This window comes from Ciona intestinalis, chromosome 8, assembly GCF_000224145.3.
Source record: "Ciona intestinalis chromosome 8, KH, whole genome shotgun sequence".
Taxonomy (NCBI): Eukaryota; Metazoa; Chordata; class Ascidiacea; order Phlebobranchia; family Cionidae; genus Ciona; species Ciona intestinalis.
Genome location: NC_020173.2, coordinates 193,067 through 206,960, shown reverse-complemented (window position 1 = coordinate 206,960; position 13,894 = coordinate 193,067). Strand labels below are relative to the sequence as shown.

Sequence of the window (13,894 nt, the reverse complement as noted above, 5' to 3'; positions counted from 1 at the left end):
CATTAACATTTAGCACGACACACCCTGCCACACGAGAAAATTCTCAACATTTAGAATAACACACCCTGTCACACGAGAAAACTCTTAACTTTTCCCAAAAACAAAACATTAACATTTAGCACGACACACCCTGCCACACGAGAAAATTCTCAACATTTAGAATAACACACCCTGTCACACGAGAAAACTTTTAACTTTTCCCAAAAACAAAACATTAACATTTAGCACGACACACCCTGCCACACGAGAAAATTCTCAACATTTAGAATAACACACCCTGTCACACGTGAAAACTGTTAACTTTTCCCAATAACAAAACATTAACATTTAGCACGACACACCCTGTTACACAAGAAAATTCTTAACCAGAAATCATACCACACCTTGTCGCAGACCGCTAAGAATTTCGAGTTGAGAATTTTGTCAGAATTAATGATGACTTGCAGATTTGAATATTTAATGTTTCTATGATCCCGGCTCGCCGGTAGGGTTAAAGTGGGAACCGAACAAAATAGTTTATGTAAGTAACCAACGTCTAAACTAACTTTGTAAGTACCTAACCAAGGTTACCACAGTGTATAGTACAAAGGAAGATTTTTGAAAAATCTGATGCTTCCCAGTGGGACCGCAAGCATAAAACTTGAAGACCCTCGAGTCAGGAAAGTGCTAAAAATACTGAAAAAATGTTTTTGCAAGGACAATTTAAAGTGACTCATTTCTTCAATTTTCGATTATAAAATAGTTAAATACCCGGCGTCGTGGCTAAGTGGTTAGCGTGCCTGCCTCCAACCCAGAGGTAATGGGTTCAAGGCTCATCGCTGCTACCTTTGTGGGCGTATGAATCCTAGGGTAAGAAACTTCTCGGCAATTGCCAACCCAGTGGTCACTAAGTAACATACTTAATTGGTAACTCATCGTAAGATGGCACGGGGTTGAAAAACAAAACACCCGTGTTATAATGACTGTTGTTTTATGCTTATTTTAGGCTACATTTAACATACTCAACTCAGTTCTGCTGACTTTAAATGGAAAACTCAAGTTTTAAAAGGTGTAAACGTCGTGTCTGGGACGTTTTCAACGGATGGTCGCATCAAATTTAGACCGGCTGGTCGTTATGTTTGTTTCGACTTTTAAACATGTGTGCCAATAGTTTATAAGCGGCATATTAATCACATTATAAATTAATGCCATCTGGAAGACTCCCCTAACTGTTATATATATTTATTTGGTAAATAATATAGTAGACTTGGGCTATAGGGTTGGGACACTTATAATTTTCTTTTCACGGGGTAAGTTGGGCCCGTTTGTAAAGATGAAAACAATGATGCATATTATTCTTCAACAGTATTCTTATAGGATCCAACAAGATGTGTTAAGGTGACAGTTAAAGTTCCAACAATACCTATTTTTAAACAATAATATACGCTGTAGGGTTAGGCAACATATAGCAGTGAACCAGGACAAAGAATGTTTAAACTTTATTTCCAAAGCGTACAATATTATTTCGTGGTATTTACGTGTATTCTTAATAATAATTTAATTAATTAATCAATATTAACCGTAATTTAAACATGTCTCATATTCCCCCGCCTGTTTGCAAGTCGCTAAATAACTCCCCAAATTGTTAACCTGTTTTTTGAAGTACGGTGAATTAATAACGGTATGATGGTACAAATTCATGATATCACCAAAAAAAGTCCTGTATATATTTAGATTTCAGAAACGTTGGGAATTGTGTCTCATCTTACCCCATTCAACTATCACGTTTCTGCGCGTGTCAACAAATGTAAGAGTTTACAAATCGTATAGTCGGATTGTTACATGAATAGGTAAAAAATAATGTATGAGGGCGCATGCTCGATACGCAGCTTTTGACCACGTACGCCGCAACGTGCTGTGTGTTACAAACATTGGTGCCAGCAAGAATAAAAAAGAATGAAAAAGGAATACGTGCCTATGGATTTTTCTTACAACTGTGCAATTATACTTCGATAGTTTACCCGATCGTGTTAATTCCATATTCATATATAAGACAAACAATCCGATGCTGTATATAAACCAACAGCAATAAGCTCGTGGTAAAATTAGAAAATGTGCAATATGGGGTAAAATTTACTTATGAGAAATCATCACTAATGTGCAAATTCAGAACAAAAGCTACACTACAAATCTTGACGGAACTTAAGGACCAAACCAGTTTCGGTTTGGGTCATCGTAAAAACTCATCATCTTTTTTTTCTATTTTAACATTACATTTACGATCACAATGTAAGGTATCAGCTTCATTGCTACATTTTTCATTTGCTTCAGATGGTGTCGTCTGCAAAATTCGTCCTAATTCTTCAATATAACTCAAAGCCATTTGCAAAGTTTCATACTTTGAAAGTTTCCTAAGACATAAAATATTATTGAAAAAAACATAAATGTTTACGATGATGAAATTTTCCAACTCTTCAGGCGCTACCATACCTTCTGCGGCTGATGGACGGAACAACCTTCCTTAGAGAATCGAACGCTTTATTCAAGCCTTCCATTCTTCGCCGTTCCCTTGCATTGGCTGCTTGTCTTCGTTTCCTTGATATACATATCGAAGATGGCCTTTCCTCAAAATCCTGTTTGTACATATTAAAGATGGTTTAAAAATATTGTAACCTTTTGTGAGTAAAAGGTATATGCGTGTTTTCTACCGCAAACATTAGTGAATGTATATACCGGAATTGCTATAACGACATAATATAATGTGGTAATTATCTTACAGTGCTGTCAAAAACCGACACCAATTAACAATAATTGTTGACAATAACCCTTGGATTGCAGACGCGCGTGCCAGGCGCAACAGAAAAGAAACAATTTCGCTTTAGGACATTATCGGGTCTGGGCGTGTGCCCACTGAATAACAAATGAGATTCAGAAAATTTAAAGACAATGCCCAGCACGAGGGGATTTAGTGATTAGCAAGGAGTAAACTACATAACAATAGTTTATCGAATTAGCGGATAAACAATTATCAGTCGATAAAGCGTAATTGTTGCGATAACGCAGCATGCAAACTTACCTCGTAATATATAAGAGAATATTCTCCTTTGTGGATCAGTTGGCTGGACAATGTTTGTCTTACTTCTGGTTGAGGGGGATTATGAAATCTCCAGGTAAATTCCGGAGAAAGCAATGCGTGGTTTGGAGTACACGGGTATTCAACGTCAACGGGAAAAACTTGCGCCACTTGGTTGTCTGTTGGCTCATTGTCTTGTTGTCTGTCAGCAAAGTTATTGCCAACATTTTCATCAATATCCAGTTGATTAGGTGGTGACGAAGTTGGCCACTGTTCTGCTGGAATTGCACTTGGCGATTTCGACGTAACTTCACGGCGTTGCAACAAGGTCATGACAGAAGACAGCGGAGGAACAGCTCCGATTAAAGCACATTCCGACTCATTGGAGCACAAGCTATCTTCTTCAACGTTGTTCTTGTTGTTGTTATTGTTGTTGTTGTTGTTGCAGTTTACATTGGTTGCCATTTGTCGAAAGTTTGGCACTTTATTATCGTTGTTGAGCCACAAAACATCCTCAAGTGCGAGTACTTCAAAAACCATCCTTAGTTTTTTTATAAACTGTTAATAAATATTTTTGTATTGAGGAACCAACCTAAAAAGTATACAAAACATAAATATACTAAATACAGTCTTTGGTTTTATTTTAAAACTATATTATTAGCGTACATTTCGTATTCCTATTCTTGTAAACGTAGAACGATTCTGATCTGTAAAATACACGGCTTTGCTGCATATATCACGTAGTGACGAAATTTAAACAACAGCAGTTGCCCGCCTTTTTAACAGACACTCGGCGAAAAAAAGGAAGATGCGTTTCAATATTTAATGAGTTTCGTCAACACGATAATTGCTCTTGCAATTCTTTTGTTTCAGTAAAGAATAAAGGTTATACTACAGAAGGTTTTAACCCGATTATATATGATTTTATTAAAAGGTGCATTTCAGACTGCAAACTAAACTATAATGTCTATGGCCTATATAGAAAAATCTACTGGGTTAAATTAAAACCGCTGGAAGCAAGACTAAAATTTCAGTTTAAATGACGATAGGTCTGTGTAAAAGTCCCATGTATCAGTCGCTTTAAACGGAATTTGCATGAATTATTTAATGGCATCCATGAAAAATATATCACAAGAAAAATGCTTCTTCTTAAATATTCATTTACCCTTTAAATTTCAGACCGTTAAATTTTATGAACGGATCTTTACCATTTAAAAAGCTACCCACTCGTTCAACTATGCAGTTTAACCATAGTATACTGAAGTGACTTCAGTGAAGTGACTTCAGTATACTATGGTTTAACCGAGTTGATGTTGCTGTAACGAAGTATCAAAAGAGAATATTTTTAAATGGTATTTGTTATTATTAAATACATATAATAATATAGAAATAAAAAAAAATGCGGCAAGATGACCAACTAATTTTATATATTAATAATGCTCTGCAACTTGTTGCTAAACAAACAAATAGTTGTGTTAATTTTCACTCGAATTTAAACAATATTAACCCATACCTTTTCACCAGCAAAAAAGTCTTTAATGCTCTCGCAAAACTAAATCTATTTGTTATTAAACTACGAATCTGGATTTTTGGTTCAAACTTTGCTTAGTTAATGTGAGCAATCGGATTTGGTGTGCGTTTTGTAAATCTGTTAAATTCCCTGGGCGCTATTAAATATGGCCCGCGACTGCGGAAAAGGTAAGTCTAAATATCATGACAACTCGCGGATCAAATTTAATGCCGCCCTCTATAGGCAACGGTCCGGGCGCGACGTTTACACATTTTTGATATTTAGGTTTTCGATTTAAAGCCAGTAGAAATGAATTGAGTATGTTATATGAGACTATTGCCTAAATAATTGAATGAATGTAACTTACTTTATCCAATAGCGTGGCCGGAAAACGACAGTCGTTAAACACAGGTGTTATATTTCATATACCTCGTGCCAGCTTACGAGTTGCCATGTATGTTACTTTGTGGGTGATTATTATTTTGGGAATTTTTTTTATATTTTTTTTATGATAATTTAGCCACTTTTAATACCTTGCTTGGTGCAGTTACAACAAAGACAACAAAAATAAAAAAACAACAAAATTACCATGTGTGATGCATTGTATATACAGTAGGGTGGGGAAAGATGGGACACTTTTTTATCCTACTTTCTCGTCCGATTTGGTAGTAAACAAAAACACTTAAAGAATTATAAAACTGTATTCTCATCACGGCTTCCATAGATCGTTGTTAAATGTTTGTAACGCCCTCAGAATATTTCGATATTATGTGCTAAAGGTGTCCCATCTTCCCCCACCCTACCATATCATTTGATTTAACAATCAAAACTTTTTAGAAACTTTTTTTTAGATGATTGACAATCAAAACTTTTTAGAAAGTTAATAATGCATTTTTATATATAGTGAAGTGGAAGAAGATGGGACACCTTTTCATTCTATTTTCACGTCCCATTTGTTATAGTAAACAACAAAAAGCATTCAAAGAATTATGAAACTGTATCCTAACGACTCCCATAGGCCTTTGCCAATTGCTTAATACACGGTCAGCATATTTGGAAATTATGTACTAAAGGTGTCCCGTCTTTCCCCACCCTAAAATTAATATATATATATATATAGACTACATATTTACTATATATGTATATATATATACAGTCTTATGGTAGGGTGGGAAGATAGGAATTTAACATTTTTTTAGTAGGTAAATAATAATAATAAGATGCCCGTTTTTTATACATGTCCTTGTTGAATCATATATATAAAAAACGAGTTTTAATCACGAATCAAGTATCGTAGTTAAAGAATAAAATTAGGATGAAATATTCCGCACAGTTTGATCTTGTCCCATAAAGTAGTTTTGGTATTGTTACAAAAACTTATATATGTATATAAGTGAAAAAAGTCTGTTTTATCTCAAACGTTTCGTTTTATCTTAAACGTTTCAAACATAATACTTAAATTAGAAATAATCAAAAGCTACGTCACGTGTTAATAACATACTCTTTTGGGGTTTATCATGATCATTTCGTTTGTCCCCGTACATTACTGTAGAAGTAGCGACATCTAGTTACACATTTATTTAACAGGGTAGTGGGCAGGAATGCTTCACAACCGAGTAGGCGAGACCGCGGGTAGAACTACTGTTATTTGTCCTAAATATTCAGTGAGTAGCAGAATATACTATGCAAGTATACTCTGTTGTTAGTTCTATTGACTGTAATGTAATTGTATACTATCTATGCGGCTTTGCTGGTACGGCGGTACCGTATACAATGTGGGTTGCATATCATTGCGGCCATACTGATCACTATAGAACCCTCCAGTACCCTACATATTAAGCTGATGAAAGTGTTAGATGTTGGTGTTTAGGCGTTTTAGGGGGTTAGCAGTTGGGGGTTCGTTTTAGTAAGTTATATTGGTTGTAGATTGTAGTGGTTAGCAGATAACGTAGAGGGTGGATTCTTCACTAGCACATTTATTGATTATTAATACTCACGTTTTTTATACATTGTAAGTAATCGAAAAAAGTGGTTTTGTCTGTCAAATTATAAACAAATGGATGCTGTGTCATGGTGGTGGGTTTCTATGATCTACTTGCTTGAGGGATTTGCAGCATTTGGCATTGCACTGGATATTGGACTACTTCTCATGCACTTTTTATCAATAGTATATTCGTAAGTAATCTTATCTTTGTATTGTGTAACTAGTTGGGTATTTTTTATTACCAGTACCGTAGAACATTTGGTTAATGTGCCTGCCTCGAACCCAGAGATAAAGGGTTCATTGTGGGCGTATGTGTCCTTAGGCAAGACACTTAACAATTCATCCAACCCAGTGGTCACTAATGGGTTGTCTCAATTGTTGGGGTAATGAAAACAAAAGACATAAACTTTCGATTTTCTCTCCCAAGTAATTAGTTTAACTTTTTGTTTAATCTTGAGAAACAATATTTATCATTTATTGATGTCCAAACAGATTGTAGGATCTGTATGAATATTTAATTTTCATTTGAAATTTTGTATCGTTTTTCATTTCCATGACTTTAGGGCAAAATAATACATTTGCAGGGCAATACTCCACTTGATTTATTGTATAATATATATAATTTATTAAATACATATTTATTTACAAGTATAGCAGCTAGATATTTATATTCATTTTTTTTAGTAAACTATACATGAACAAGAAGCCAGCAGACATGATGAAAGCTGAAGTTAAAGGTGTTTCGATTTTGAAGCCTTTAAAAGGTGTAGATCCTAACTTGGAAGACAATTTAGAGACCTTCTTTGAACTTGATTATCCACAGGTATTAAACTGTTACTGCAAGGCATTACATAAATCTCTCTCGATATATATATTATATAACATATTTAAAAAAAATGTTTTTGAAATTTGTACCAGTATTTTATGTCTTCACTTTACTTTATCAATGTAAAATGTTGGTATGAAAAAAAACATTTTATGTGTATGTTATTCACAGTACTTGATTAGACATTGGCACCCCTTAATATTGGAGAAGTATAGTCATTGTAAAGCTCACCTTGAGAAAAGTCACAAATATATATATATTCCCAAATAGGCCCTGAATTCAAGACAGTTTCAAAGCTGTCCTTATTGCAGATAGGACAGTTTCTGCGAGTTGTTGTTGCTTTATTTAAATATTAAAGTCAGCATTGGTAACAAATTTTAATTAGCTTACTGTTCCACCCAGTAGAAGCAACCTTAAAAGTAAATATAAATGTTTTGCAGTTTGAACTCTTATTTTGTATCCAAGACAATAATGATCCAGCAATAGATGTTGTTGAACGGTTAATTCATAAATATCCAGCTGTTGATGCGAAAATTGTCTCAGGTGGTTACAAAAGTTTTTATGCTATGGTATCAACTCAATGTACTTTTAATATTTGTGCTGTCCGGTTGCAAAAAAAAGTTTTTGTATTGTCTAGTGTTCATGGTTGGCCCAGATAATTTAAAAAGAAAACTTGGCCCACAATGGTCTGATATTTTATGTTGCTATGTGATACTCCAAAAATTATACTTCAAAATCACAACCATTTATTTACAAAAAATCAGATGCACAAAAATTTTAATTTTTTATCCAGTTGCATTAGGTATGTGAGAGTGATACATAATGTTCTAATTGATTTGTTTAAACCGTTTAAGGTGGAAAGCGCATTGGTGTGAACCCAAAGATAAACAATTTAATGCCGGGGTATAACTGCATGAAATACAACTTATTTTGGATTTGTGATTCGGGAATCCGTGTCTTGCCCCTTACCTTGCGAGATCTGGTTTCAAAAATGCAGGACAAAGTGGCTCTCGTGCATGCAGTACCTTATACATCAAACAGAAAAGGATTTGCAAGCTCCATAGAAAAGGTGCTTTTATGTTTATTTTTCTGTTATGTTTTGTTTTATAATGTTTATTGTTATTGGTAATAGGTGTCTAGAACCTGTTAGATTTAAAGGTTTTATTTTACAGATACATACCTAATCTCTCTATATACTAATATTATCATTGTCGCTTTTTGTGACGTTTAACTGCTACCAAACGATATATATACTTTTAATACATATTAAATCTGTTTACATGTTATATGGTAACAAGTTAATTGTTTTGTATCATATGTAAAGTTAATGTGTTTTACAGATATATTTTGGCACGCAACATACTCGAGTATATATCAGTGCTCATGTTATTGGTTTTACATGCATGACTGGTATGTCAAACTTAATTCGAAGGGATTACTTTGATAAATCCACTGGCGGACTTGGAAAGCTTGCACAATATATTGCAGAGGATTACTTTATGNNCAAANTACTTTCAGATANNTAAGGTTATTTTTAAATACTGTGGTTCCACTGTTTTACCGTTTTTTTAAACATACAGTGGTTACAAACTGACTTTATCATCCTACCCTGCTTTACAAAACTCGGGCAACTATGGAGTTGGAAAGTTTATTGAAAGAATGACAAGGTAACTGTGGTTAATGTTTAAAATTAAAAAAACTAAAATATGTAAATACTGTTAAATTGACATATTGTGACATTTTGTGACAATCAAATGCGTTATGTTATCGGTAAATGATGATCATTGCTCTGCGTCATACAGTGCTAAATAACAATTGATTATCAGTCTTAACTTTATCTCTATTGTTTGTACCAAACAATTTTAAAGTTGAATCATTCAAACATAATTCTTTATGCTTGACTACCCTTGTAAATGAAGACCCAGAGATAGTTGACATAGCTTCTATGTGCCAAACATACAGGTTGTTTTTACATTTTAAGTGGAACTACATTACTTAACTTTGCGCTCGAAACTCTTTGTTATATTTCAAAAATTACATTAAAATTAATGAATAATATTTTCATTAACTTTGCTGAATAATATTTTCTTGAATAATATAACATGCATGTTACAACAAAACAATACATTGTTTTAGAACTTCAGTGCTTTAAAGTAAGTATTCTATTTAGTCATGAATTATTTAATTACTTTTGGTATGTGGCCCATGTGGCCAATAAGCCATCACGAGCATCAAGGTAACCGAGTATTTTATTAAAAGTATTTCCCTAAGTGCTTGTTTCCTTTGACTACCTAAAACTATCAGGGCTGGGCACACTAACCAACGAAATAAACCAAAATACCACACAACAGCTAACATGTTATAATTTCCATCCCTCATTAGATAAATATCATGTGTAATGTTGAGTTCGTGTAAAAAGTGTCAACGTGTATTTAACCTACCATACAGTGCCATAAATGTATTATGTATACATGTATATGTATCATGATGTAAAGAAAAGTTTCTAGGTAATCTTATTTCGTATGTGTTACGTTGTAAGACTGACGCACATTTGATCAACCTTGTTAATGTTGAAAGAGCAGTGCACACTATCTTTGTGCACACACTATCAACTTACGATATATTGTATAGTTTCCATTCTCTCTATGTTTGTTTAGGTTGGTTGTTCGGCTTATATTACAATTGTAAGCGTATTAAAAGCTCTTCGTTCTGTGTTGCGTAATAAATGCTAAACCAAAAGTATAAAGGAGAACAGCATAGCACACTGTTAGTGTACTATGAGAACAGAGCGTTCTGTTTAACACCGTGATTCGCTTCAATAACTTCGTGTACGGGTGTTTCTTGCCAGGGCGTAGACATGCCACAACATGCTGCTTGTCGTTGTTTATATTCATATGCCTGTATGATACTTGTCATCATATGCGTCACGAAATGTTGCCGGATAATTACATTAATCGTTCGTGTGTATCGCGATTTTCGTTGTTAATACGCACACAAGCTGTCACCGTCACAAATCCGGTTCATGTTACAGCACGGCTGTTTGCTGCATGGATTACCGATACGTTAACCATAAACACTTTTCTAAAGAATTTGAACGGTCCTTCACGAACTTCAGTGAGGAAATATTCGCCATTTTACTACTTTCGATTCCCAAATACCATGTTTTGTCGTTTTTTATTTTTGTATTTTGTGGGCAAAAATTCCGTAGACTAGTAATAAATAAAAAAACACATAACGCTTAATTAACAATCTTTTTAAAATAACTGGTTTTACATATGCGTCCAATAAAGAACGGGATTACGATTCCACTAAAACGTAATTTGGTCCGCGTGACTTTAGATTACTCAGCCGATCAATAGGAGAAAGTTTCCCGGCTCACTTGTGACGTCATAGTAATTTCAAGAGACTCGTGACAGCGATCAATGTGTCGCGCGCGGTGACGTTACTTTTAAAAATAGCTACGATGTTTGGCGCCTTATAGCGACGGAAATTTAACAATCGGGTTCTAATATAAATGTTATAGTAGTCAAAGCTAGATTGACCTGGCCAATTGCAAACCTTTTTATTGGTGTATTCTTTATTGTTTAATGAGCAATCTGAAATACCCATTACTAACTCAGCATATGAAACAAGAGGTTTGTATGTTTACTAACCAGTAACCAACCCATGACAATTCATTCACAGATGGACCAAACTAAGAGTTGCAATGGTGCCAGTCGCTGTGATTTTGGAACCATTTTCAGAATGTTTTTTGTCTGGACTTTTGTTTTCGTGGTCTTGCTTACATTTCTTTAGTTGGAATATGTTGGTCGTCTTTCTTTACCACGTTCTTGTTTGGTTCATTCTGGACTACATTCTATTTCGGCAACTTGAGGTTTGTATATACAGTCTCTTACCACCATGTTTTCTTCAGTAATAAATAAATCTTTATTTTACATCATTTTTTCTTTCCAGAATGGCCACCTTCAAATCAGTAAATGCGATTTCTTAGTTGCATGGTTTGTTCGTGAAACCCTCACTCCGTACATAATATTTTGTGCTTTATGGGATCCAACTATAAATTGGAGGACAGGCAAATATAGATTACGTTGTGGAGGCAAAGCAGAAGAAGTTGTATAAGATATTCTTCTTTTCTTTTATGCAAATGCCATTATCTATTATTTTTTAAATAGAAACCTGGGTTTCAGTAGATAAGGCACTTTTGCTGCTCTTGATGGAAAATTACGGTATGCTTACCATGTGTTTCTTGATGGTGGCTCATTGAATTAATTTAATATTAAAATAGCAAATTTCATAAACCATTTTTTTCTGATTTAGCCCTGCAACGCGAGTGTTCCTCTAACTGTTGTGAAGTTCCTGTAGTGCTATGCAGGCATACCTGTGTGCCTGGCAGTACAAGGAAACGTCTTTCAATAATTATTTCTTCTCTTTTTCTTATGTTTAGTGCCTGCTCATTAAAAGCGGTGTGTTTGTCATTATTTTGGTACATTGCTCTTCATTACTTTACTGTATAATTAACTAAATTAACAATTATAGCATTTAGTAGACAATTAATTTCAATCGATTTGTTCCGATCATAATGCGAGAATTACCGTTACCTGTTGTCTATATTGTGTTATACGTCTCCACAGTTTTCAAACATTCTCACTGCACAAGCTTTCTGCAGCATTGTGCAGCTCTTGCATTGTAATCGCTACCGCATCACTAACTGTTAATCTTTCTAATTTACAAATAACGTTTTGCACAAATATATAAAGCTTCTGGATAAAACAGCAACGGTACCAGTAGCAGTGAAATGTAGTACAACTACTACTACGTCATCCAGTGTTTTTTTGCGCATTTGTTATGATGACTTCTTGTTTCCAGACACAAGACAAAGTACTATCATTGTAATTTTGATTGTGCTGAAATGAAGCACATTGTTCACAATCAAAATCACTTGTTACCTCACCAATTGAAATAAAATGTTGCTAAAAATATGGTTGTCTTTACACTACCTACCTAATTTTCTAGAATACAGTGTACAGGTTTTGTACTGTGTGAATAACAAATCTATAATTTCCTATGTTTATGCTCCAAGCTACACTAGACAATACTTAAACTACAATAAAAATCTTGTCAACCACCAATTTTCTGGCTTTATGGAAAATAAACCAAACAAAGTACTGCTCAAGCACTTTCATGCTTGAAATCTTCCTTTATTTCTACTTAAGTTCCTTTACACTTAAACCAGGTGGAAGAGACTGACGAAGTTTTTCAGCTTTATCTTTATCCTGGATCACCAAGGTGTACAGGTATCGACTACATCTCACCTGAAAATATTTGTTTTATTAACCTAAGTATTAGCGCCCTGAATTAAATAAACATGAGAAAGTAACATAAGTAGGGATGCACATTACAGAATTTCGAATCCGTGAGATTCGAATCCTTTTGTATTCGAATCTAATTACGGGATTCGGTATTCTGTTTAATGACGTAATTACACGTCATCTCATATACTATATTAACAATTTTTGAAACTTATTAATTTTGAAAAAAAATATTTTTGTGTTTGTGGGACTTTCAAGAGTAAACGTTTCGTAACGTCTTTTCATAACCTGCTATACGTTTCATGACGCAAAAACTACCCAATAGTACAATTTTTGATCATTTTACAGCTCATGTTCCAACAAGGCGGGTATGAAAGAGTCAATAAACTGACTTATGTGGGTAAAATTATTTTTTCCTATAAATATAAAAAGATTCGAAATTCTAGATTCGAAATAAAGTATTCTAGGATATCCTAGAATACCTAATTATTCTGTAATGTGCATCCCTAAACATAACATTATTTTCTTTGAATATAGTAGAGGAGATCAGAATAATTAATGTAACGAAAAGGAAATTTGCAACAAAACGACAGTCGATCTCGATATACACACGCTTGGGGTAAAAACTTCCTGAGTGCTAAATAAAAGCGTGGCTGGTATGTGGAATTGCCATAACTTTAATTACACTATTTTAAACCAGGTTCACAGTACAGCTGGTGGTTAACAACAAACTTTTACTAAAATTAAAATGGAAAATTGACTGTTTATCTATAAGTGGTGGGGGCAACAACAGGACATTTTTGGGAAACGTACTTATGACAGCAACAAGTTGTAATTCATAGGTTTGTACTTTTAAAGGGGCATACCAACCAAAAATCAAAACTTGTGTATTGATAGATATGCCTAAATGTGACCTAAACTACCATCAAAGTTTTAAAATACAAAGGAGCGAAATTGTGTTCATTCGAAAATTTAAAACATAATAAAAATGTTTTAGCTATATTCATTTGAAAATTGAACATAATAAAATGTTTTTGGTTGGTATGCCCCTTTAAGGTCTTTGGAATGTTAAACAATCATATGCCGGGCTTACTGTGAATTGAATGGATTACAAAAGTCTTATACGAAAAGAATTTCCATGATTTTGTAGCCTTTCCCAGTCTTTGGTCAATATTTGGTGTATATAGGATAAATTGTGTTACTACCTTAAATT

At 34.1% G+C, this 13,894-nt stretch overlaps 2 protein-coding genes across 2 annotated transcripts; one reads left to right on the top strand and one right to left on the bottom strand.

Moving 5' to 3' along the window:
- Positions 1–1,933: 1,933 nt before the first annotated feature.
- LOC778546 (protein lyl-1) lies at positions 1,934–3,995 on the bottom strand. The gene is made up of 3 exons (XM_002124671.5): positions 3,056–3,995; positions 2,470–2,612; positions 1,934–2,390 (listed from the first exon to the last, which is right to left on the bottom strand). The coding sequence occupies exons 1-3, from the start codon at positions 3,590–3,592 to the stop codon at positions 2,210–2,212; spliced, it is 861 nt and encodes a 286-aa protein (XP_002124707.3). The 5' UTR covers positions 3,593–3,995; the 3' UTR covers positions 1,934–2,209.
- A 2,585-nt stretch (positions 3,996–6,580) lies between these two features.
- Positions 6,581–12,349, top strand: LOC100181183 (ceramide glucosyltransferase). Its single transcript, XM_018813056.2, has 8 exons — positions 6,581–6,737; positions 7,231–7,369; positions 7,813–7,915; positions 8,227–8,441; positions 8,713–8,892; positions 8,951–9,039; positions 11,057–11,246; positions 11,327–12,349. The coding sequence occupies exons 1-8, from the start codon at positions 6,619–6,621 to the stop codon at positions 11,489–11,491; spliced, it is 1,200 nt and encodes a 399-aa protein (XP_018668601.2). The 5' UTR covers positions 6,581–6,618; the 3' UTR covers positions 11,492–12,349.
- Positions 12,350–13,894: the final 1,545 nt, after the last annotated feature.